The sequence below is a fragment of the Rana temporaria genome, chromosome 5 (assembly GCF_905171775.1).
Source record: "Rana temporaria chromosome 5, aRanTem1.1, whole genome shotgun sequence".
NCBI lineage: Eukaryota > Metazoa > Chordata > Amphibia > Anura > Ranidae > Rana > Rana temporaria.
In genome coordinates, this window is record NC_053493.1 from 171024729 (window position 1) to 171049931 (window position 25203).

The window sequence follows — 25203 nt, forward strand, 5'->3', positions numbered from 1 at the left end:
GTGCAGACCAGTGTTGGATATATCACATATGTGAGAAGATAGTGATACAAGAATGAAATCTATTAGTATAGTATAGGAATAAAAGAAGGGGAACATCCCTATGTGAACATAGGTTTCCAAAATTATGGAAACCAGAGACCATACATGGATAGATAAAAAGATCGAACGAGTGAAAAATGAAGGGCTATATGTGGTGCTAGTCAATTGTGATTGTACATGAAAGTATGTTGTCAAGCCTTCTTGCCACCATTGATGTGGAGTCTCTGTACACGAGTATTAAACAACTTGACGGTTTGAAAGGGGTAGAGAAAGCCTTACATGAATCAACTCATATGAGGCAGGAACAAATCTCCTATATATTGGAAGGTCTACAACTGGCTATGCAGAATAACCATTTTTGGTATAATAGGGAATACTTCGTACAGACCAGGGGTGTAGCCATGGGGGCCCGCTATGCCCCCAGTGTGGCTAATTTATTCATGGATATGTGGGAAGAACAGTACGTCTATGGCCGCAATATAACACAAATGAGATTATACAAACGTTACATAGACGATATCTTCATTTTGTGGGAAGGAACACCTGAAACATTAGAAAACTTCATGAAAGACTGGAATAACAACATATATGGCATCAAATTCACGGGCAAATGGCATGCAAATACTATAGAATTCCTGGACCTCGAGATTTTCAAGAGCGAAGAAGTGCTGTGTACCCAGAAGTTTTTTTTAAAAACGCACCGGAATGGGTACATACCCACATCATGTTGTCACCACCCCAAGTGGATATCCAACATCCCAAAGGGACAACTCCTAAGGATTAGGAGGAATTGCCACAGGGTTGAAGATTTCGAAAGACAGGCGGATGTCTTAATCAAAAAGGTCCGTGGAAAAGGGGTACCAACTAGCACAGTTGACCAAACTTAAGGAACAAATACGTAAAACAGAAATAACCACATTATTAAGACAAAACCCACACAAACCCAAAAGGAACACCAATGACATAGCCTTCATAACAGGGTACAGCACCCAACATTGCCAGCTGGAAAAAATCTTGAAGAAATACTGGCCCATATTAAAGGAAGACAGAACACTAGGAAGTATTCTGCCAATGAAGCCCAACTTCATTTATCAGAGGGCACCTACTCTGAGGAACCATTTGGTCCACAATGTAGTAAACCCACCAAAAACAGTGGAAATATGCCCAGAACTGAAGGGTTTCTACAGGTGTCAAAGATGCCTCCCCTGTAAGAAGAGTAAAAAACAAGCCAGAAGACGTCTGAAGTTTACATCTAGCACTAACAAAAAGGAATTCCAAATCAAAAAGCTCATCACGTGCAATGTCACATACGTAGTGGAATGCCCCTGCAAATTACAGTTTGTGGGGCGTACAACCAGACCCCTTAAAGTCCGCATTCGAGAACACATAAAAAATATACGGAAAGGATTCCCTAATCATAGCCTATCCAAACATTTCAGTGAAGCCCACAAAAAAAGACCCATCACAAACGATCTTTTATGGGGTGGACATAATACAAGACCACTGGAGAGGCGGAAACAAAAAGATACAATCCCAGAATGAAACAGAATGGATATACCGTTTGAGGTCCTTAGCCCCTAAAAGGGATGAACTTGGACATAGACCTCAATTGTTATATATCAAATTACTAGAAATCCTATGCTCACCCCAGCAAGCCATCAGCTCTCATTCAACAAAATCACTACAATCAAATATCTCATGCCGTTACTGCAAGGCAGAGAGGGGTTCCCTACTGACTATGTCTGGAAAAACTCATTCAGATTCAAGAAAGGGGCCACCCTCCAAGTGATTGGATCCATCTACCACCAGTCCTGAACCTATTGACCCACTGCCCCAACCTCCAAGAATTTCTCCTTGGGGAATGAGACAAATTTCTCATCCCACACCAGCTGGTGTGGGGCAGGGACTGTCAATCATATTAACCCCCTGTAGGTGGGGGAGATTACAACCCTGTGCACTAGTTCATGCTTTTAGTCACATCTTATATAAATAATCAAAACCACTTTCACTAATGGCACCACTGCCAATCACATGACACTAAAGAGGCTGAATGAAGCCCCAGACATATTACAGCTCAACACAGAAGCACAATATTACTCTTAATTTTCACGCACGATTTAAAAATGTTATGCACTAGCTCTTTCTCAAACAAATTCCTTGAGCCTCCAAGTTACATAATAACAAATTATGCACAGCTTGAGGGCACTTTATGGTAGTTCATACTGCACATACACCCATAGGAGAGGAAGGCTCCTCCCCCACCCTTAAACATCTGATTGGGGTATGTGTCATAAATAACTGCTTATATGCAGTAGGGACAGAGGAGTTGACTTTCTCATTTATTTCATTTTATATATATATATATATATATATATATATATATATATATATATAATCATTTTTTTTCACTTTGATTACCAACCCCTGTTTGATACAAGTGCATTTCTGGGGACTAATTTTTTCCTTTCTCTCTCTCCAAAGTTGTACCCATGCATATGATGCTGGTATAGAAGACTGACCATATGGCTAACCGGCATCCGAGACCCTAGTTAAATACCAAACCCTGACACCACTGGCGGTCTCCCTTAATTATAGTAAAAATACTTATTCCACGCGTGCCGCTGTACTCACAGCAGCGCAATTACATCTTTTTCAGTATAAACCGAGACCCGCCTGTGAATCTCTCATACACAGACACCACTCTAAGGATCCGATTTGTGCGGGAGGTTTTGTATACTCCCATAAGGGAGGGACCTGGCTGCCGATTAGAACATAAAAGTAAGTGTGATGTGATAGGCTGGTATCACCTTTGATAACGTCCATTCGACGAAACGCTTCAGGTGACTCAGCCGCAAGCACGTCACACGTCCTACGTCAGAGCCAGTTCCGGGTAAGGAGTTTACTGCGGTGGAACGCAAACACACTCCACGCTCGCAGCTTAGCCGCAGCACTACCCAGGACCTGCCTGACGCTCTGCTCCATTATTTTTAACAATTTTTATTGCATCTCGGCCAGTTCTTGCTTTTTATTTTTAACCCGATTTTTATTTTCTGTTGGAAACTGTTGAAGTTTTTTACAAACAAATTCGCCCAGAGTACCTGGACCTACTACTCTATGTGGACTTCTTTTTTCCTTTCACGTCCATCACCTTAACCACCACTGCACGAGGTTCCTGTGGACCGCAAAGGATCCCACCTGGTATCAGCTGGTAAGCGATCAACACACCCCATTGGTTCCGTAAGGCTCAACACCCCCTTGTTGGGACTACTATCATGGTGAGTGGGGACCCAGAAGGGGGGAATACAGAAGTCCGTTTGCTGATCCAGACATAGGATTTAAGGCTGGCAGCAACTGTTTATCCACCTATCACTGTATTATGTACTGCACAATTTATTGCTAAGATACGGGACTGGGGGCAGTAAGATATATTGTGGAACCTAGGGGGGCTCCCCATGATCAGTCACCCAGTCACAGAACTTGCATCTGTTTATTTGTTGCTCATCACACTTTTATATATAAGTGTGGTTTAGTGCATTGGTCAATCACCACAGATTTTGTTTTTTATATATAAGTGTGGTTTATCGCATTGGTCAATCACATACGGATTTTGCTGTATTTATACACGTTTGATCAGTGGGAGTGCATCCCACTGAATTACTTCACATCAATTCCATCTGTTTCTTCTGTGTTTGCATCACCATTTTGTTTTTTTCCTTGTTTGCACCACTAATCAATATTTACTCACACACCTTAGTGGAGGTGCAGGAGGGAAGCTTAGCGGTTTAGGATATACCGGACACACACCTCCAGGACATCACTGGCTAAGCACTTCCATATCACTTATAAGCCCATCAGTGGGTATAATTTATCACAATTACTCATTAACTAGGGGACCTTCTAAACATTACCGGAGGCTCTTTGTATGAGCCCACCGCACCAAGGTGCCCGACACTCTAATAGAGAAATGGATGGACAGCCGCACTCCAAAAAGTCTTGAAAAAGACGTGCTGTTTATTGATGGAAAAAATGCACAGCATACAATCAGCATACAGTGGGGAAAATAGCTGACACGTTTCGCATTGACTTTCAATGCTTAATTATAGCTATGATTAAGCATTGAAAGTCAATGCGAAACGCGTCAGCTATTTTCCCACACTGTATGCTAATTGTATGCTGTGCATTTTTTCCATCAATAAAGAGCACGTCTTTTTCAAGACTTTTTGGAGTGCGGCTGTCCATCCATTTCTCTATCCGCATGTCCTGTGCATTGCCAGCACCCATTTGGTTCCTGAGCAGACAGTGATTGCCTGGAGGTGCTCACCTGGAGCGGCGGCTTTCTCACCTGCCCGACACTCTAACTCTTATTGGTATAATTGGTCACATTGAAGATAAGGACACACAAAATACTACACCTCAGCAGCGCCACTACCCTGAATTCAGCTTTCATCTCAACCATAGGGCATTATTAAGCTCCTTTTTAAAAAAAATAAAAATAAAATAGAATGAAAAGGGTAAAACAGGAGTACAGATCCAGAGCAATCCAAGGGGAAAGGGGAACGAGGGTTATATGTTAAAGGGATTTTATAGGGAGAAATTGTATGCATTGTTTTTGTCTGTCTGTTTATTGTTTCTTTTTTACTTTGATTGGAAAATGAGATTTGTTATAATAAAGGAAAAAAGTGATTACAAAAAAAGTGACACGCCTGGTAATATCAGGAACCCAGAGGCCACCACTCCCCTTAGCATCTTTAATTTGTGTTTGTGTATCCTGAACTGTCGGCCCACATAAAGTAGAACATAATGTCAAGAAACCAAGTGGTAATGCACTGGAAATTGTTTGTAATAAGTACAATACTTTGGGGAGAATGCTCATTTTTATTATCTTATTCTGCCAGTCCAGGAGCAAGAAGTCCTTTGCCAAGCCTTTAAGTCTGATTAACTGCCAAACATTTATTGTATGATGTAGACGAGTGTCTCTCAGCCAGGGTGCCATAGCACCACTGGTGTATCGTTTCCAGATGCCAGGGGGTGCTCCGCTGTGTCTGGTATTTTTGCACAGTGTCATATGTTTCCGCACCATGGGAATGCATGATGTTAATTCAGGGTGGGCAAAACAGTCCCAGCATTCAGAAGGGATGGAAGTTTATCCCTTTAAGAGCAGCTCAACCTCCCACCCACTCTGCCATGCAGGCCCGTCGGAACAGGACAGGCAAAGCAAGCAACTGCTGGGGGCCCCCCGAGCTGGCCAGGGGCCCCCAGCAGCCACTTGCTATAAGTGCTGCAGCCTGTAGCGTTAGGCTGACCAGACGTCCCTGGAGGAAGTTTGTCCCCGCTTTGCAGGGTCGGGGAAGTCCGGTCACTGACAGATCGAGACAACAGACTGATTCTCCCATCCGTAGGACAGGAGAATCAGTCTGCACATTACGGGCCAGTGTCTGCAGCTGAGTGGAGTGAGTGTCTCTGACACTCCTCTCACACAGCCCAGCGAGTTCACTCCCCCCTCCCTGCATTGAACATGAGACACCACAGCTCCTCCTCCTGTCTCACCTATCATGATGTACAGCTGTGTGCAGGAGAGAGAGGGAGAGATGTGTGCGGGAGATATGAAGAACTGCAGTCCTGGCTGCTACACATTCCAAGCTGTGTGTATGATGTCTGAGCCACCAGCTTCCAGCCTCGTCCATCCAATGAGTGAGCTCTGCATTTACACTTTGTTCAGTGAACTGTACTTTACACTCTGCATTTACACTTTGTTCAGTTAACTGTCCCTATATGCTTCCCTCCTCCATCTACCACCCCCCTTGTTGTTCCATTTAGAACTTTTATGCAGCAAATACTTTGATTGTTTTTTTTTTTTTAATCAGTACACCAGTAAAAATATATATATGATCCAGTTCCCTCCAAGTGGATAGGAGAATTCTCCCACTTTGCACCAATGGCTGAACAATCAGGGTTTCGGTCCTACCCCTGTAATTGACAGCGCTGGTCTCTGTCTCTATGGCAGAACAATTAGGACACAGTGCTGGTTATGTTATGGGGCTGATAGGCACATGTGCAGAGCGCAAGTACAATTGGCTTTAGACAGGCTATGTCTGTGTTAAGGATGAGCTCTGGCGTGTTCGCATAGAACACGTGCAGAGCCCGCCAGGAAGTGAGCACGGCGCTGTGCTAATCACAGCCAGGGAGACATTGTCCCGATGCTCGGCTGCAGGGATCGTGAAATGTCTCCCTGGCTGTTATTAGCGCAGCGCCGTGCAGACTTCCTGGCGGGCTCTGCACGTGTTCTTATATGAACACGCCAGAGCTCATCCTTAGTCTGTGTACTGTTGGGTACATTTCCATTTACTTCCTGTCACAAGGATGCAACAGGAAGTGAAAGGAACTCATAAAGTGAGGAAAAGTCCCCTCTAGGGACTCATTCGCATGTGCAGTATCCCGTGAAAAGCAATCCACTTTGAATCATTCTTCATAGGGCATTTGGCAGGTGGCGAGGTGTTATGTCACTTTCTCACTGCTTGATTTAACCCCGTAAATGCCGCACTAGTGTGCTGCAATCACATGCATTGCATTTGGTTGTGGGGCAGTTGCGGCACTCCCCTTAGGCCCCATACTCACGAGCAAACATGTCTGCTGAAACTGGCCCGCAGGCCAGTTTCAGCAGACATGTTTGCTCGTGTGTGGGCGCGAGCGGGCCGAATTCCAGCAAACATTTGCCCGCCGGGCCTTTTCCCAGCGGGCAAATATTCCTGGACTTGTTTTAAAACAGCCCGCTGGAATTCAGCCCGCTCGGACATGTACGGTCGTCAGTACAGACCTACCGTACATGTCCAGGCGCCCGCCGTCCCTCGCATGCGTCGAATGACTTCGACGCATGCGTGGAAGCATTTTAAAGGCGGGCCGCCCACGTCGCCGCGTCATTGTCGCGGCGACACCGCGTCATCGACGCGGCGACACCGCGGACACGCCCCGCGTATTGTTTACGCGCGGACTTCTGTACGATGGTGTGTACAACCATCGTACAGAAGCCCTCTGGCAGACATGTATGGTGAAAACGGTCCGACGGACCGCTTTCACCATACATGTTTGTCCGTGTGTACCCGGCCTTAGACTTGCATTGGTTGGTAACGCCCACCTAATGTGACATGCTATTTAATTTTTGCCATGGCATTGGTACAGCTCTGAGCGGACAGACTAGCAGGCTCAAGGGCCTGGTTTTACCATCCCCCAGCTGCACATGTGAATGAAGCCTTAAGCCCCTTTCACATGGGTCCAGAGAAGAGCAGGCAGATGACATATTTGTGACCGCTTAGTATCTATGCTGTGGTTCTTGTAGGCTTTGCGTGCGGGGAGGGTTGGGGGGCCTCCATGTCCAATTTGCTTGGGGCCCCCAAATTCCTTCAAACGGCCCTGCTGCCATGCTGCCATAAACAAGCTGTTGAAGATCAGAAGGATAACTCTCTTGTAAATATAGGGGGGAGGGGGGCGCTGAGGACTCTGATGTGAAAGGATGTGAGGAACTGAGGACCGTGATCTAAAAATGGAGAAGGGGGATTAGGACTCTGATGTGAAGGGGGGGGGGGGCTTCTGATCTGATAGGTAAGCCCATTTTAGGTTGGGATGCCTCAAGATTTTGCATACTTTCAAAAGTGCCGTGGCTGAAAAAAGGTCGAGAAACACTGATGCAGACCATGTGAAACTGAATCTTTTCTTCAGGGAGGTTACTGTGCTATGTGTACTGTTTTGGAGTGGCATATGACACACCTCTCCATTCTAGCTTCTGCTTTTTAGGCTGAGAGGTTTAAGTAATGCAAGTATATAATTCCATCCTATTCTGTCAATTGCCTTCCCTACATCATTGGATAAGAGGGAGACTGTTAATGCATTTGTGACCACAGAATGTGATTTATAGCTTTTGTGGTATTGTATGATTGTAGATGGTGATTTGCCCTATGGAAGCCCGGTGTAGTTTAGATAGATCCTTTTGGGTGAAAAAAACATAGTGGAGTCTGGAGTAATTATTGTGAGTGTGGGAACGAGTAGTTCTTATCTGAGGGGTCCAATGTGCACCAAGCGGGAGATTAACTAAAACTGGTGCAGCTCTGCATAGTAACCAATCCCCTTTCTAACTTGGGTTGTTCAAACGAGTCTGGATTACATCCACATAGGCTAGGCAATAGCTCAGTTGTTATCCACAGCAAGCTGTAGAGATCATCCATGCATATACCTTCCTCCACCTAGACAGAATTAAACAGAGTAGTATTATAGATCTATATGCATACTATACCTCTATGTTAACTTATGTTCCTCTGACTTGTCTCATAAACAGGGCTGCCATCAGGGGGGTACAGGCAGTACTCAAGTAAAGGGCCCAAGCATCCCATGGGGCCCGACTGGCCAGGGCCCGCTCCTTCTACAGAAACTTTTTTTGGCAGCAGCCAGGGCCGTCTTTAGCACAGGGCAAACGGGGAACCTGCCCTGGGCCCAAACTTCGTAGGGGCCCGTGCTACCTGTGAACCAATGATGGCTTTGCAGAGTGCACAGAGGACATGGGAGGCTGGATTCCTTCCTAATCTAGCCAGCAGTGAGGGGGTGGGGCCGGGAGCTCCACTGACATGCTGACCCCACCCCATGTAGCATTTATGCTCGGAACAGAGTGGCTGTAGTTCGAGCAGTGATTGGAGTGGGCACGTCAGTGGAGCTCCCGGCCCTGCCCCCTCTGTACTGGCTAGGGAATACAGAGGTCCGGGGAGCTCCACTGATGCACCCACTCCGATCATTGGCTCTCACTACAGCCACTCTGTTCCGAGTGGAGCTCCCGGTCCCGCCCCCTCTCTGCTGGCTAGCGCGCGAATACAGCCTCCTGTGTCCTCTGTGCACTCTCCAATTCTCGGGTAATCTCATGCAGTATGTCTGCAGTCTCTGGTAATTTCGTGCAGTATGTCCGCAGTCTCTGGTAATCTCGTGCAGTATGTCCGCAGTCTCTGGTAATCTTGTGCGGTATTGTCCGCAGTCTCTGGTAATCTCGTGCAGTATGTCCGCAGTCTCTGGTAATCTCGTGCAGTATGTCCGCAGTCTCTGGTAATCTCGTGCAGTATGTCCGCAGTCTCTGGTAATCCCGTGCAGTATGTCCGCAGTCTCTGGTAATCTTGTGCAGTATGTCCGCAGTCTCTGGTAATCTCGTGCAGTATGTCTGCAGTCTCTGGTAATCTTGTGCAGTATGTCTGCAGTCTCTAGTAATCTTGTGCGGTATTGTCCGCAGTCTCTGGTAATCTCGTGCTGTATGTCTGCAGTCTCTGATAATCTTGTGCAGCACGTCTGCACTCTCTGACCCTCTCCTGTAGTATGTGTCTTAATGTGCCACTTTACTTGCTCAATTATATGGGATTGCTCCACTGCTCAGCAAGTGGTAATGATGTGCATTAACCAATAGCAACTTATCAGTGAGCGCTAATAATATGCAGTAACCTCTAGCAACCAATCGGCAAGCAGAAATTATGTGTTGTAACCTCTAGCAACAAGCCAGTGAGCGGTAAGGATAGGCTGTAACCTCTGGCAAACAATTGCAATTGCTTCGTGATCTGCTGCAGTAAACAGATTTTGAGTCTGCTATTTTTTTGTAGGTCTCAGAATGGAGGGGGCAAGAAAATGTTTGTCCAAAATTTCTGATGGCAGCCCTGCCCATAAAGCAAAGATCAGCTCTTCCATTTGTTCAAGTTGATTGGTCCTCCAGCAATCTAATGTAAGAGGAGCTCGTCCAGAGAGCAAAGTCCCTGTAGTTATCCAACCAGAGTATTTTAAAAACAGAGTACCTCAGAAGTCCCTGTGGGGCTTGCGAAAGAAAAGATGTGTCAGTGAGACCGGGTATGAACCCCGGGTGACCAACAAGTGGCGTCATTGGGCATGGAAAGGCCAACAAGACAAGCCTCGGCAGCCTCCTGTTCCAGCAATACCCAGAGTTTAAAGTCGCTGTGTCGGTGTCATGAATATGCAACAAGTCTGTCTGCTTACCTGATCTTCATGTGTCCATTAGAGGCTGACCCTGCTCTGGTTCCCCTTTTTATCACTTCCTCTTCCTGTATGGCTCCACAATAGTCCATCCCAGGAAGCCTATATTAACCGTTGCTCTACAGGTCTGCAGTGCTGTTCAACAGTGTTCCTATGCTTAGTTCCTGTCTGCAGTATAGTTGCTAGTTCCTGTTTGCAGAGTGCTTCGTTCATCTTCCGTGTACCGTTTTGGCTTGTTCCTGACTTCCTTGTCTGCCTGTGCCCCTGACTATTTGCATGTCCCACGGTTATCCTTGTCTGCCTGTTGCCCTGACCTCGGCTTGCCCATCACCACTGTTTGTCCTGCTGACTGCTTCCCCTTTCTCCCTGCGGAGTGTGACTTGAGGAATCTCGGGGATGCGACCTGGACCCAGTTGCGGCCAAGACCATCCTTACCATCAAAGGCTCTGGTGAATACAAAACTGGGTCTTAGACTCCGCGCCCTGGGTGATCTTAGGTTCACGCTTCGTCTCTGCTAGCAGTAGTCGGCCATAGGATTCACCACCCTGTGGTGCATCCCTGACCCCAACGGGGTGCACTTGTCACCTGGCTATGTGTGACCTGACAGTTTGAACAGCCATGAATCCGGCCGACATGCCGCTCCCCGCAGATGATCCATTACAGTGCATTGTTCGCAGACTCGAGACGCATGAAGCTAATCAGGATCAGGTGATGCGTTTCCTTCAGGATATGGCTTCCCGCTTTGATCAGCTTCAGACCTCGCTGGGAACCCCGAATCCGCAACCCCAAGTACAACCAGCAGCTGCACCTGTTGCACCAGTCGCATTCACTGAAGTTATCACCTCCAATCCGTTTTTCTGGAGACTCCAAAGCCTGCAGGGGATTCCTTAGCCAATGCACTATTCATTTTGAGCTCCTGCCCCAGTACTTCTTGTCTGATCGGGCCAAGATAGCCTATATCATTTCTCTCCTCTCCGGGGAAGCCTTAGCCTGGGCTGCCCCTCTGTGGGAATTGAATGATCCAGTGGTTTCTAGCCTGCCTCTTTTCTTGAAACTTTTTCGGAATATCTTTGAAGAACCGGCTTGTGTCTCTTCAGCAGCCAGCGCCCTTTTACGTCTCCGCCAAGAATCCCGTTCAGTGGGACAATATTCTCTTCAGTTCCGTATCCACTCAGCTGAACTGAGCTGGAACAATGAGGCCTTAGTCGCAACCTTTTTGCATGGCCTATCTGATAGAGTGAAGGATGAACTAGCAGGAAGAACCATCCCCACTGATCTGGACGGAGTGATCTCCTTGTGTAATCAGATCGATATTCGCTTTCAGGAAAGGACCCTAGAAAAGCGACGCCAACATCCCTTGGCCCTTAGTCAGCCTGAGCTCCCCTCTCTTCGACCCGTGGAGCATCCCTTGCCAACTGAGGAACCCATGCAGCTGGGTCGGACCAGGCTATCCCCTGAGGAACGTGCCAGGCGCAGAACTCAAGGCCTGTGTCTATACTGTGGGGGCAAAAGTCATTTTCGTGACACTTGCCCTCTTCGCCCCGAGAAACGCTCGGGTTCAATACATCTGGAAGGTGGAGTATTGGATCCAGAAATATCTCCTTCACCTTCTCGTCTTTTTCTTCCTGTGTCCTTTCATTTTGGTGCTTCTTCTCATTCGGTCTCGGCATATCTGGATTCCGGAGCCGCTGGCAATTTCATAGACTGGGAAATCGCATCGTCCATGAGACTTACCCTTTTGCCCCTCACCACACCATTGGTGGTCTCGGCAATTGATGGCACTGTTCTCCCGGGGGGTCCTATTCGCTTCCAGACAGTCCCTGTTAAGATGTCAGTAGGCACACTTCACCAGGAGTGGATATCCTTCCTTGTTCTACCTAAAACCTCAACTCCTATTGTTTTGGGTCTTCCTTGGTTAAGACTCCATTCTCCTCACATTGACTGGACTGCCGGACAGATCCTGGCTTGGGGTCCCTCCTGTTCCACGTCTTGCCTTCCCAAGGTTGCCCCAAAAGAGAAACTTCCTGTTGCCACCATTCCAGAATCTTTTGCTCGTCCTACCACATGTAGTGGTGTCCGGAATGTGTCCTGCAATAGTCAGGCTGATGCACTTTCTAGCCAATGTAGCACTCTGGATGAGGAGCCCGTCTGTGAACCTGAGCCGATCATTCACTCCAGTTTACCGTTGACTGTCCCTAAAACGCACAGCCAGGCTAACTTGTCTGCGAGTTCTGCAGTCACTATGCCTTGTGATGCGATTCGGGTAATCACTACACCTGACTATGCTATTCAATCGGCCTCTGCATCAGCTACGCCAGGTCAGCCCATGCCCAGTGAGCCTCCTACCTTTTCTTGTTCAGGCCCTCCTGCAACCTGTCTAAGGGGCTCAATCCATCCTTTGGATAGATTGCCTCATTCGGCCAAATGGGGTTTTCTACCTTGTTTTCATGGCTCTCTGCATTCTGCTGGTTTCCCTGCTATCCAGCTTGACTCCTGTGCCCTGTCACCTTCTAACCAACCTGACTTCAGTGTTCCTCTGACTCCTGCCCAGTCTGATGGTCCTGTGCTTAACCCCCAGTTCATCTTTAAGGGTCTGCTTGATCCTCCTCGGATTCCTGTTGACCCTCTCATGCCCTTACTTATTCCTAAAAGGCCTTTGGTCCTCAATAAATCCTCTCCTCCTGTCCCTACTTCGGTTCTGGTCAATGAGGATACTCAAGTTCTGGATTCTCATCTCTGCAGAGGCATTCTTCAGTACCTTGTGCTTTGGAGAGGATTTGGTCCTGAGGAGGCGTCTTGGATTTCTGCATCTGAGATCTTTGCGCCCCATTTGTCGAGGAGGTTTCTTCTGGGATTCCCCTTTAGCCCTGGCTCCAGGCTGGGGAGGGGGAGGGGCCTTAAGAGGGAGGGTACTGTCATGAATATGCAACAAGTCTGTCTGCTTACCTGATCTTCATGTGTCCATTAGAGGCTGACCCTGCTCTGGTTCCCCTTTTTATCACTTCCTCTTCCTGTATGGCTCCACCCTAGTCCATCCCAGGAAGCCTATATTAACCGTTACTCTACAGGTCTGCAGTGCTGTTCAACAGTGTTCCTATGCTTAGTTCCTGTCTGCAGTATAGTTGCTAGTTCCTGTTTGCAGAGTGCTTCGTTCATCTTCCGTGTACCGTTTTGGCTTGTTCCCGACTTCCTTGTCTGCCTGTGCCCCTGACTATTTGCATGTCCCACGGTTATCCTTGTCTGCCTGTTGCCCTGACCTCGGCTTGCCCATCACCACTGTTTGTCCTGCTGACTGCTTCCCCTTTCTCCCTGCGGAGTGTGACTTGAGGAATCTCGGGGATGCGACCTGGACCCAGTTGCGGCCAAGACCATCCTTACCATCAAAGGCTCTGGTGAATACAAAACTGGGTCTTAGACTCCGCGCCCTGGGTGATCTTAGGTTCACGCTTCGTCTCTGCTAGCAGTAGTCGGCCATAGGATTCACCACCCTGTGGTGCATCCCTGACCCCAACGGGGTGCACTTGTCACCTGGCTACGTGTGACCTGACAGTCGGTACCAGTACACCACCCTGGTCATATGTGCCGCAGTTTAATACAGGGCCAGGTCCGGGAAACCGAGACCGCAACTAAGCTCCTGTCGTAACAATAATGCTCTGCTAAGACATGGGTTTTTACCTCCCAAAATGATTTTGATAAATTGAAAGTACCGCTGGTAAGTCTTGGGTATTTTGACAGGCAGTAAGTAAGTAAGTAATAAGTACAGGCCAGAGAATCCCACTTTTTAAGATCAGCAGTGAGTGTTGACATGAGAGGCTGGTAGTCGAGAAGAATTTAATTTAGGTTTGGAGAGAAATTTTTGTTCCCAGGTATTGAATCGGCAGCCCATTTGAACGGGAAAAAGGGGCATACGTTTGCCATGGTAGAGTCCAACAAGGAGACATTCAAGGCCAACGAGTCTTGCAAGTTGACCTCAAAATTAGATAGCGTACCATAACGTTTTAATTCCTGTAACAAGGAGGGTAAGGAGGCAAGAGGCTCAGTAATATAGAATAAAAGATCGTTGGCATAAGCCACCACTTTGTGTTGGTATTGGCCAGTTTTAATGCCTCTGATATAGTGTAGAAAGGGGTCCAGGGAGAGAACAAATAGCAAGGGAGACAGGGGACAGCCTTTCCAGTGCCGTTTGAGATGGAAAAAGAGCTGGAATCATAGCCATTTACCGGTACTGTAGTGGTGGGATTCTTAAAACTGGCTGAGATCCAGGACAGGATGGGGTCTTGTATTCCCACAAATTTGAGCATCTCCTGGAGAAAAGCCCAGTCCACACTGTCGAAAGCCTTCTCAGCATCTGTGGACAGAAGCAGGAGGGGAATATGGGATCATTTTGCTTTTTTCTATGATGTTCAGTGCCCAAATAGTGTTATCCATGGCCTTTCTAGTCTGTATAAAGCCAGCTTGATCTGTTGCAATTAAACATTGCAACAAAACATTCATTCTAGAATCCAGGATTTTGGTGAATAGTTTCACATCACAATTTAGAAGGGAGATGGGCCTGTAGCTGGCACATAATAATGGGTCCTTACTCAACTTGGGGATCGCTGAAATAGAAGCACGCAGCATATCCACAAGGAAGCTGTGTCCATCTAAAATGGCGTTTAAGGCCGTGAGAAAGAAAGACGCCAAAGAGTCCTGGTACGTTTTATAGTAGGGAAGGGTGAATCCGTCAGGTCTGGGTGCCTTACCAGGCACAGTATCAGCTATGGGCTTAGATAGATCCTCTCACTTTTCCATCATCAGTGAAGGAAGGTCGGTTTCTCGAAGATAATCGTAGATGTCTGAAGAGTTATGGAGCTTCGACCGAGAAGTGGAAGTTGGGCCCAAATTGTATGGAAAGTCTTCATCAGTTCTGGGGAAAAATTTACTTTGGAGCCTGACGACAAGAAAAAAAAGCTGGAACATACATCTTAGAGCGCGTGTCTGAATTTGTCACACTGCCATAAAATAGTTAACAGTTAAAGAACTGAAATGTTACTTCATTCCCAACTTATCATCATTTTCATTTAAGCTATCGCTTTCTGATGGGTTTTCCCCTTCCTTGTCAATGGCTACAACACCAATATTCAAAAAACTTGTTGGAACCCCTCAGCTCTGTCTTGCTTCTTCCCTTTAAATCAGAGTTTTCAAACTGGTGGCCCTCCAGCCTCGCAATGCCTTGTGGGAACTGTAGTTTCGATGCAGCCGGAGGGCCACCAGTTTGAGACCCCTGCTTTAAATAAAAGCAATGGAATGACACATTAACTGAGACTAGCAAACAATCTCTCTACTTTTCCCTGTCAAACATCTAGCTGACTTATTCTACTTGAATTTTTTTTTAAGCCTTTGACACTGTTAACTTTTTGTTGCTACTCCATACTAGTTTTAGCTATTAAAAATCTTGCTGCTCCATGGATTTGCTCTTCAGAATGCTCATCAAGTAGATGAAAACATACCCCTGCATACACACCAATATAATTATATTTGTGCTTTTTTTTAACAAAATATACTGTTCCTTATTAATAAGGAAGTAACTACAGTATCTCACAAAAGTAAGTACACCCCTCACATTTTGTAAATATTTTATCATATCTTTTCATGTGACAACACTGAAGAAATTACACGTTGCTACAATGTAAAGTAGTTAGTGTACAGCTTGTATAATAGTGTAAATTTGAGGTCTCCTCAAAAAGACTCGGCGCACAGCCATTATTGTCTAAACCGCTGGCAACAAGTGAGTACACCCCTAGGTGAAAATGTCCAAATTGGGCCCAATTAGCCATTTTCCCTAATGTGACTCGTTAGAAGGTCTCAGGTGTTCATGGGGTGCAGATGTGTTAAATTTTGTGTTATCGCTCTCACTCTCTTGCACTAGTCACTGAAAGTTTAACATGGCACCTCATGGCAAAGAACTTTCTGAGGATCTGAAAAAAAAACATTGTTGTTCTATATAAAGATGGCCTAGGCTACAACCGTATGCAAATGTTTAGGAACCCAACAATTACCATGATTATCATTTATAAATATTTGGGTGTTTGGATCAGCAATTTAATTTTGATCTATCAAATAACTGAAGGATACAGTAATATTTCGGTAGTGAAATGAGGTTTATTGGATTAACAGAAAATGCGCAATATGCATCAAAACGAAATTATACAGGTGCATAAATTAGGGCACCCCAACAGATAAATCAAATCAATATTTAGGAGAGCAGAAATAACAGCCTCTAGACGCTTCCTATAGCCTGTAATAAGTGTCTGGATTCTGAGTGAATGTATTTTGGACCATTCCTCCTTACAAAACATCTCCAGTTCAGTTAGGTTTGATGGTTGCCAAGCTTGGACAGCCCGCTTCAAATCACCCCACAGATGTTCAATGATATTCAGGTCTGGGGACTGGGATGGCCATTCCAGAACATTGTACTTGTTCCTCTGCATAAATGTCTGAGTAGATTTTGAGCAGTGTTTTGCACTGGCCACACAGCCCCACAGCATGATGGAACCTCCACCAAATTTTACTGTGAGTAGAAAGTGTTTTTCTTGGAATGCTGTGTTCTTTTGCCGCCATGTAGAACACCCCTTTTTATGACCAAATAACTCAATATCTTTGTTTCATCAGTCCATGGCACCTTATTCCAAAATGAAGCTGGCTTGTCCAAATGTGCGTTTGCAGAAAAGGCTTCTTTCGCATCACTCTCCCATACAGCTTTTCCCTGTGCAAAGTGCGCGGAATTGTTAAAGGATGCACAGTGACACCATCTGCAGCAAGTTGATGTTTTAGGTCTTTGGAGGTGGTCCGTGGGCTGTTTTTGACCGTTCTCACCATCCTTCACCTTTGCCTCTCCAATATTTTATGTGCCTGCCACTTCTGGACTTAATAAGAACTGTGCCTGTGGTCTTCCATTTCCTCACTATGTTCCTCACCGTGGACACTGACCCCTTATATCTCTGCGATAGCTTTTTGTAGCCTTCCCCTAAACCATAATGTAGAACAATCTTTGTTTTCAGGTAATTTGAGAGTTGTTTTGAGGCCCCCATGTTGCCACTCTTCAGAGGAGAGTCAAAGAGAACAACTTGCAATTGGGCACCTTAAATACCCTTTCTCATCATTGGTTCCGCCTGTCTATGAAGTTTAAGGCTTAATGAGTTAACCAAACCAATTGTGTGTTTCAATCAGTGCCGATCCTGACCTCCCTGGGGCCCTAAGCAAAATTCTGCTGAGGGGCCCTCTACCTGACCCGTAATGCCGTGAGCTATGTAAATCATTTGCCATTGCCACACAGTCACACCTGACACTTCAGTGCTCCCAATACAATCATCCCTCCTTTAAACGAAACAGTCAAAGAATAAGTACAATATAGAACAGAATGAGCACCCAGCAGGGAGACCAGAGGATTAGGATGTGGGCAGCACACAGAAGGGAGACCAGAGGATTAGGATGTGGGCAGAACACAGCACCCAGCAAGGGGACCAGAGGATGTGAGCAGAACACAGCACCCAGCAGGGGGACCAGAGGATAAGGATGTGGTCAGAACACAGCACCCAGCAGGGAGACCAGAGGATTAGGATGTGGGCAGAACCCAGCACCCAGCAGGGAGACCAGAGGATGTGGGCAGAACACAGCACCCATCAGGGGGACCAGAGGATAAGGATGTGGTCAGAACACAGCACCCAGCAGGGAGACCAGAGGATTAGGATGTGGGCAGAAAATAGCACTCTGCAGGGAGACCAAAGGATTAGGATGTGGGCAGAAAATAGCACTCTGCAGGGAGACCAGAGGATTAGGATGTGGGCAGAACACAGCACCCAGCAGGGAGACCAGAGGATTATGATGTGGTCAGAAAATAGCACTCTGCAGGGAGACCAAAAGATTAGGATGTGGGCAGAAAATAGCACTCTGCAGGGAGACCAGAGGATTAGGATGTGGGCAAAACACAGCACCCAGCAGGGAGACCAGAGGATGTGGGCAGAACACAGCACCCAGCAGGGAGACCAGAGGATTAGGATGTGGGCAGAAAATAGCACTCTGCAGGGAGACCAGAGGATTAGGATGTGGGCAGAACACAGCACCCAGTTATTCTCTAGTCTATTGCCAATCATGGTGGAGGGTAATTTCATTTTGCAGATTTCCCACACATTAGTGAATTCTGCAATTCAGCCATTTCAGCTCTGCTTTGTCCCTTGTGATGGTGCATTGTACATACACCAAGAGATTTTCTGATTTCTGTCGACTTTAGAATCACCATATTTACCCCTGCCACACACACAATACAGAGTGCACCTTTTCTGCCTGCCATCTGACACATCTGTTACTTCACTGTTTACACAAGCCTTGTAAAAAATTATTGCAGTGGGGGCTGACTGTTCACTTTGCATGAAAAGAGACAGCTTTTAGAAGTCAGGCACAGAGGGGCTCAGGGTGAAGAGGCAGCTCAGCACTTCCAGAGGGAACAGTAATGAGAGGCGAGGATGAGAGTCATACAGCAGATAGTTAAACAAGCAGAAAGATCAGACTAGAAGGATCCGAAGGTGGTGAGAGTCAAAGTACAGGGAGCAAAATACAAGGGGCTTCTACAACAATGCATAGGGAAGAATTACGATCACTCACGGTACCTCAGTAATTATATATTGACCACGCATCACTTCCCTGCCATCCCACGCTGACACACTAAGCTGTGTCAGCTCTCTTCCACCCCCTGCAGGCTGGAGGGAGGAGAACACACACTCTTCTCTCCAGCTATCTTACCACACTCAAGGTGGCAGAGCCGATCCGCCCTATAACACGAGTGGAAGGCGGGGCCCCAAGTAATTTTCGGGGGCCCTACGCAGCTTGTGTTGTGAGCGTATAGGGAGGATCGGCTCTGGTTCCAATTAATCAGTGCCAAGTAGTTACAGGTATTCAAATCAACAAAATGACAAGGGTGCCCTAATTTAACTACTGAAATATTACCGTGACCTTCAGTTATTTGATAGATCAAAATGAAATTGCTGATCCAAACACCCAAATATATATAAATGATAATCTTGGAAATTGTCAGGGGTGCCTAAACTTTTGCATACAACTGTACAAGAAGATTGTCAAGACACTAAACCTGAGCTGCAGAATGGTGGCCAAGACCATACAGCGGTTTAACAGGACAGGCCCCACTCAGAACAGGCCTCGCCATGGTCGATCAAAGAAGTTGAGTGCACGTGCTCAGCATCATATCCAGGGGTTGTCTTTGGGAAATAGAAGTATATGTGCTGCCAGCATTGCTGCAGAGGTTGCAAGGGTGGGGGGGTCAGCCTGAAAGTGCTCAGTCAATATGCCGCACATTGCATCAAATTAGTCTGCATGGCTGTCGTTCCAGAAGGGAGCCTCTTTTAAAGATGATGCACAGGATAAGACAAGCAGACTAAGGATATGGATTACTGGAACCATATCCTGTGGTCTGATGAGACCAAGATAAACTTAATTGTTTCAGATGGTGTCAAGCGTGTGTGGCGGCAACCAGGTGAGGAGTACAAAGACAAGTGTCTTGCCTACAGTCCAGCATGGGGGTGAGAGGGTCATGGTCTGGGAGTGCATGAGTGCTGCCGACACTGGGGAGCTACAGTTCATTGAGGGAACCATGAATGCCAACATGTACTGTGACATAGTGAAGCAGAGCAAGAACCCCTCCCTTTGGAGACTGGGCCACAGGGCAGTATCCAAACACCTCCAAGACACCACTGCCTTGCTAAAGAAGCTGAGGGTAAAGGTGATGAACTGGCCAAGCATGTCTCCAGACCTAAACCCTATTGAGTATCTGTGGGGCATCCTCAAACAGAAGGTGCAGGAGCGCAACGTTTTTAACATCCACCAGCTCTCTGATGTCGTCATGGAGAAGTGGAAGAGGACTCCAGTGGCAACCTGTGAAGCTCTGGTGAACTCCATGCCCAAGAGGGTTAAGACAGTGCTGAAAAATATATTGACACTTTGGGCCCAATTTGGACATTTTCACTTAGCAGTGTACTCACTTTTGTTGCCAGCAGTTTAGACATTAATGGCTGCGTGCCGGGTTACTTTTAGGGGACAGCAAATTTACACTGTTATACAAGCTGTACACTCACTACTTTACATTGTAGCAAAGTATCATTTCGTCAGTGTTGTCACATGAAAAGGTATAATAAAATATTTACAAAAATGTTAAGGGGTGTACTTACTTTTGTGAGATACTGTATGTGTTCTTTCATTTGTTAATATATAATTAGAGTATTTAAATATAAAATTATTTCAGTTGCTGTAATGTACCTTTGTTCTTGGCTTTAAAAATGACGTATAGACACGGAGCCATTTCAGAAATTACAGTAAGAAAAAAAGATGGATTATTTTTCACTCTTTGATTAAACGGAAGCTGTAAAACACATGCATGGAACCTAGAGTGGGTAAAAACAGGTTACATTTTTAATATAAAAAGAAAAATTCTACCACTAGTACCTTGGTGACATCCTAGTTTAATAACGATACATACATTTTCTGCATAAAAAACACATGGAAAGTAGGTTATATGGTTTAAAAATGGCATAGTTCACACCAGTGCTTTCAGTTCCAGTGCATTCCAGTTCCAGTGAAAAAAGTAGAGCATGTTGCATTTTTTCTGCACTGGACTTGCATGTCCATATGTAAGGTTAAGAAAAAGAGAGAGGAGGAAAAAATGCACTGGATTGCGTCAAAAACGTGCATGCAGAAAAGCATCCTGACTGTGTTTCTGTGGTGTGAACTGGCCCCAAAAATGCATGCAGTGTTTTCCATGTATTCCAATGGCTCTAGTTCACACCAGTGCAGTCAGTTCCAGTCAGTTTCTGCACCGGAAATTGACCTGGAACTGACTGCATTGGTGTGTAAACCAGAGGGGTCCTGCCATGTACTTGCCTAAAATGAAGGGCCACACTGTGTTGTTTGTAACCATTACCCGGTTCCCGACCGGCTCACGCAAATATACTGCGGCAGAATGGCTCTCCTGGGTGAAATCCCATACATATACGACTTTGCCCAGAAGAGGCACCAGAGGACGCGCACGTACGCTGCACAGCGAGGGACCCAATGCACGTGATCACGTGCACGAGAGCCAGCACGGGGATTTGTGTGTGTGTAAACACACAAATCCCTGTGCTGTCAGAGGAGAGGAGACAGAGAAACTGTTTCTACAAAGTAGGGAGAACGATTTGTCATCTCTCCTAGTTAGTTCCATCCCAACACAGTGAGGCAACACACAGTTAACCCCTTGATCACCCCCTAGTGTTAATCCCTTGCCTGCCAGTGACATTTATACAGTAATCAGTGCATATTTATAGCACTGATCGCTCTATAAATGTAAATGGTCCCAAAAATGTGTCAAAAGTGTCCGATCTGTCTGCCGCAATACCACTAAAAATCGCAGATCACTGCCATCATTTGTAAAACAAATAATAATAATAAAAATGGCATAAATCTTTCCCATAGTTTGTAGACGCTATAACTTTTGCAATCAATACACGCTTATTGCGATTTTTGTTTACCAAAAATATGTAGAAGAATACATATTGGCCTAAACTGATGAAGAAATGTATTTATTTTTTTAAATCAGGGGATATTTATTAAATCAAAAAGTAAAAAATATATATTTTTTTTTCAAAATGTACTTTTTTTTGTTTATAGCTCAAAAAATGTTAACCGCAGAAGTGATCAAATACCACCAAAAGAAATCTCTATTTGTGGGAATAGTCAGTTAAAGCGATGCAGTGCCAAATTGTAAAAATTGCTCTGGTCAGGAAGGGGGTAAAATCTTCCGGGGCTGAAGTGGTTAATGTTCTGCACATGCTCTAAAATCAGTTTTCTCAAGGGACATTTTGGGTGACCTACATATTGCAGGCCACAAGGACATTATAACACATACAAAAAATGCTAGTGTTACAAGTAATGAGCGTTCTTGTGAGTTTCTGACCTGTGGGAAGCGGTGTTTCACCAAGTCCACACAGGCGGACTCTGTCGCTACATCGGATAACAAGTCCCTCTCTGCTCGCTGACCGAGGAGGGGCTTGTGCAGAGCCGCCATCTCCTATGGGGAGATCTGATGAAAATAAACAGCATGTTCGTTTTCATCAGATCTCACCCAATCCGATATGGACAGAAGGGGACGTATTGCCATCAGTCCGATTTCGGCGGATTGAATGTCAGCGGACATGTCTCCGCTGACATCCGACGCTCCATAAGACTGCATGAAGCCGCGGTTCAGGTTCGCCGTAAAAACTGACAGGTGGACCTGAACGGTCCGATCGTGTGAAGGGGGCCTAAGTCACAAGGTGGCATCATGAAGATTAATGAGCACACTGAGGTTTGGATCGTGCTAATGAAGATTTGTATTTTGAGAGCACATTTAATGTTGACATCTGTATCACGTGTGCTTACACCAGGTAAACTAATGTATATTTGAAAACATATGAACGCATACATTTAAGTTGGTGGTATTTATTATCCACTAGGGTTCCGACTAGGGTATTGGTATTTAAGAACCACTGGATTAAAATAAAGGAAACAGACCATTTATGCTGAAAGTAAACACAGCTTCACTTACATTCTCCAAATAAAGCTGTCAGAACAGTACAAACACCGTGGGGCGGTGAATTTTTTATTTGTTTCTTACATCAAAGTTTTTGAGTGGCGGGGCACAGGATATTGCAGCCAGTTACAGCTGATATGGGGGGGGGGGGGGGGTTGCCTGCGACCGTCCGACAGAGTAGATTAGCGGGGGGAACGTGTCTATGCGGGAAAGTCCCACGGAATCCGTGCGGGTTGAGAAGTATGCAAACACCCCAACAAAAACTTTTTTACCACAGTTCGTTAAAAATTAGGAAATATGCTGGTGTATAAAAAACACACAATGGTGCAATAGATACAGTAGCATCATAGGTCATACATGGGAGGAGGAGATGAAGGATGTAAAGCAACTGGTCACATATAGTGGAAAGATAGAGATTAAGGGATTCATGTTCAGATGTGTATGATGATGGAAGTGAGGGGTTAATATACAGGTCATTAGAAACAAAATGGAGTTCAGATGTAGAAGGGAGGAGGCTGAGGTGAAAGAGTTAAAAAATGATCCCATAATAAACCCCCTCCTACCATAAATCTGTTTCTTTTGCCCTGGAACTAGAAAATTATCTTTCATTTGTTAGTTCCTCCTGTTGTAAAAGGAAGGGACTGTAGTACTGTTTCCATTTTGTTATCACTGTGATTGCTCATCACAGTGATTCACAGATGTCCAGGAGGGAGCTGGGCCATCATCTGCCTCTGCCTGTCCCACACCTTCATCCCCTGAACATTGTGACCCTGACCCCCTGGTCACCAAGAGACATTGGTGGAGGGGAGTGCCCAGACCTCCAATGAAGAGGTGGTGGAGGATGATGTTGTCCCTATGGGTGAGGAGGTGTGCCTCAATTTGGAGGAATCCTACCTCTCGGCTGAGCTGTCGCACACCTCAAGCCCCATCTCTTCCAGCCCCTAAAGATCCAGCCCCATCACACCCACTCCCTCAAGTGCCTCCCCCTATGCCAGGCCTCAAGCCTCTCCTGGCCCCAGGAAGGCTACCAGGAAGACCAGGGGGGTTCCCGAGTTCCTTCTGGAACATTTTACAAGGGCACAGGACTCCCAGACCCGCCATATGGGTGAGATGGCCGTGGAGATGCGGCGTGTGGCAGAAAGCCTGGCCTCCACGGGCAACATAAATGATGCTCTTCGCGTTTTTTTTCCCCTCAGGTCATGAGGTTTTTTTCCCCCCCTCAATTACTGCACACGGTGAGGCGTGCAGATTATAGTGCGACTGGTGTGTGAATGGGGGGGGGGGTGACACTCCTGCCAGCAAAGGGGTGTCACCCTCGGTCGTTGGGGAGAAGTTATCCCCACGACTGTGTGAATGTGGTATGAATGGTCAGCGACATAATTGGAGTCTTGGCGTGGCGTTGCTGCTCCCAAGTCCTGCATGGTGGACTTGGGCTAATCCAATGTGATGTGGTGTGTGTGAGCTAGGGACCACAGTGGTGTGCATGCGTGCATTCTCCTTGTGCCATGATGAATGTGTGTGTTTAACGTGCAAAGACACGTTCCACGAGGCATCTCTTGACTGCTGATCCCTCAGCAGACGGGGTAGCCTCGGGCAGGGGGGGGAATGTCTGGTTCAGGGGTCAGGTCATCACGTATGTCAATCTCCAGGCCCTTTCTCTCGGCAAAGTTGTGCAGCGTGCAACATGCACCGATGATCTGGCACACGAAGTTTGGGAAAAACAACAGGGTCCTCCTGGACTTATCCAGGCATCGGAAACGGGACTTCAGGATGCCAAATGTGCGTTCCACCACTGCACGGGTACGTATGTGTGCTTCATTTTAGTTTCTCTCTCCTCTGGTTTGGGGATCCCGGAATGGAGTCATGAGATGGGGCCCAAGTGCATATGCAGGGTCACCTGGAAGGGAAAAGACAGGAGGATGTTTTTTTTTTTTTTTTTTTTTCTTTTTTATCCGCCTCAGAGAACTATCAGGATACTCAATCAATTTGCGTTCAGTTCGCAGTCTCCTTAGTTCGCATCATGGTTGGAAAAAATTTATTTTATTTTTTTTATTTTTATTTTTATTTGTTGTTTCTTTCTTTTTTTCTTTGTTATTGCAAAAGTGCTTTTTTTAAATATGTGTCAATAAATGTACAAAAGGAGAAAAAGGAAAAAATACTTAAATACATAAATAGATACATTAGTTTCCCCAAGCCGAACAAACCCTCGCCCCTTGGGGATCCCGGAATGGAGTCATGAGATGGGGCCCAAGTGCATATGCAGGGTCACCTGGAAGGGAAAAGACAGGAGGATGTTAGTCTTGCATGTGCCCCTCATGATGTCTGCATCATGGGGTCGGACAGTCATGCCTGACTCCCATGTTACTCACCAACCAGCCAGCTGTCCCCATACACGTTTTGTTCTAATTCCGTTGGGATGTTGCTTTGACGGTATATGTAGCTGTCGTGGCTGGCCCCTGGGTGTTTGCCACGGACGTGCCATATGAGGCCTTGGCCATCGACTATCACCTGTACGTTGATGGAATGCCAGTGCTTCCGATTGCGGTATATGTGCCCTGTGTCACAGA

General features: G+C 46.2%; 1 protein-coding gene across 5 annotated transcripts in view; it reads right to left on the bottom strand.

Moving 5' to 3' along the window:
- The window catches only part of TERT (telomerase reverse transcriptase), a 194568-nt gene that overhangs the window by 21938 nt on the left and 147427 nt on the right, over positions 1–25203 (bottom strand). For 4 of the 5 annotated variants that reach the window (XM_040353379.1, XM_040353378.1, XM_040353380.1 and 1 more), the window contains one exon: positions 20350–20474. The exons of the other annotated variant lie outside the window; for it this stretch is intronic. In XM_040353379.1, the coding sequence (XP_040209313.1) occupies positions 20350–20474 (125 nt within the window). The remainder of the gene's footprint in view (positions 1–20349; positions 20475–25203) is intronic. 5 annotated transcript variants of the gene reach the window in all.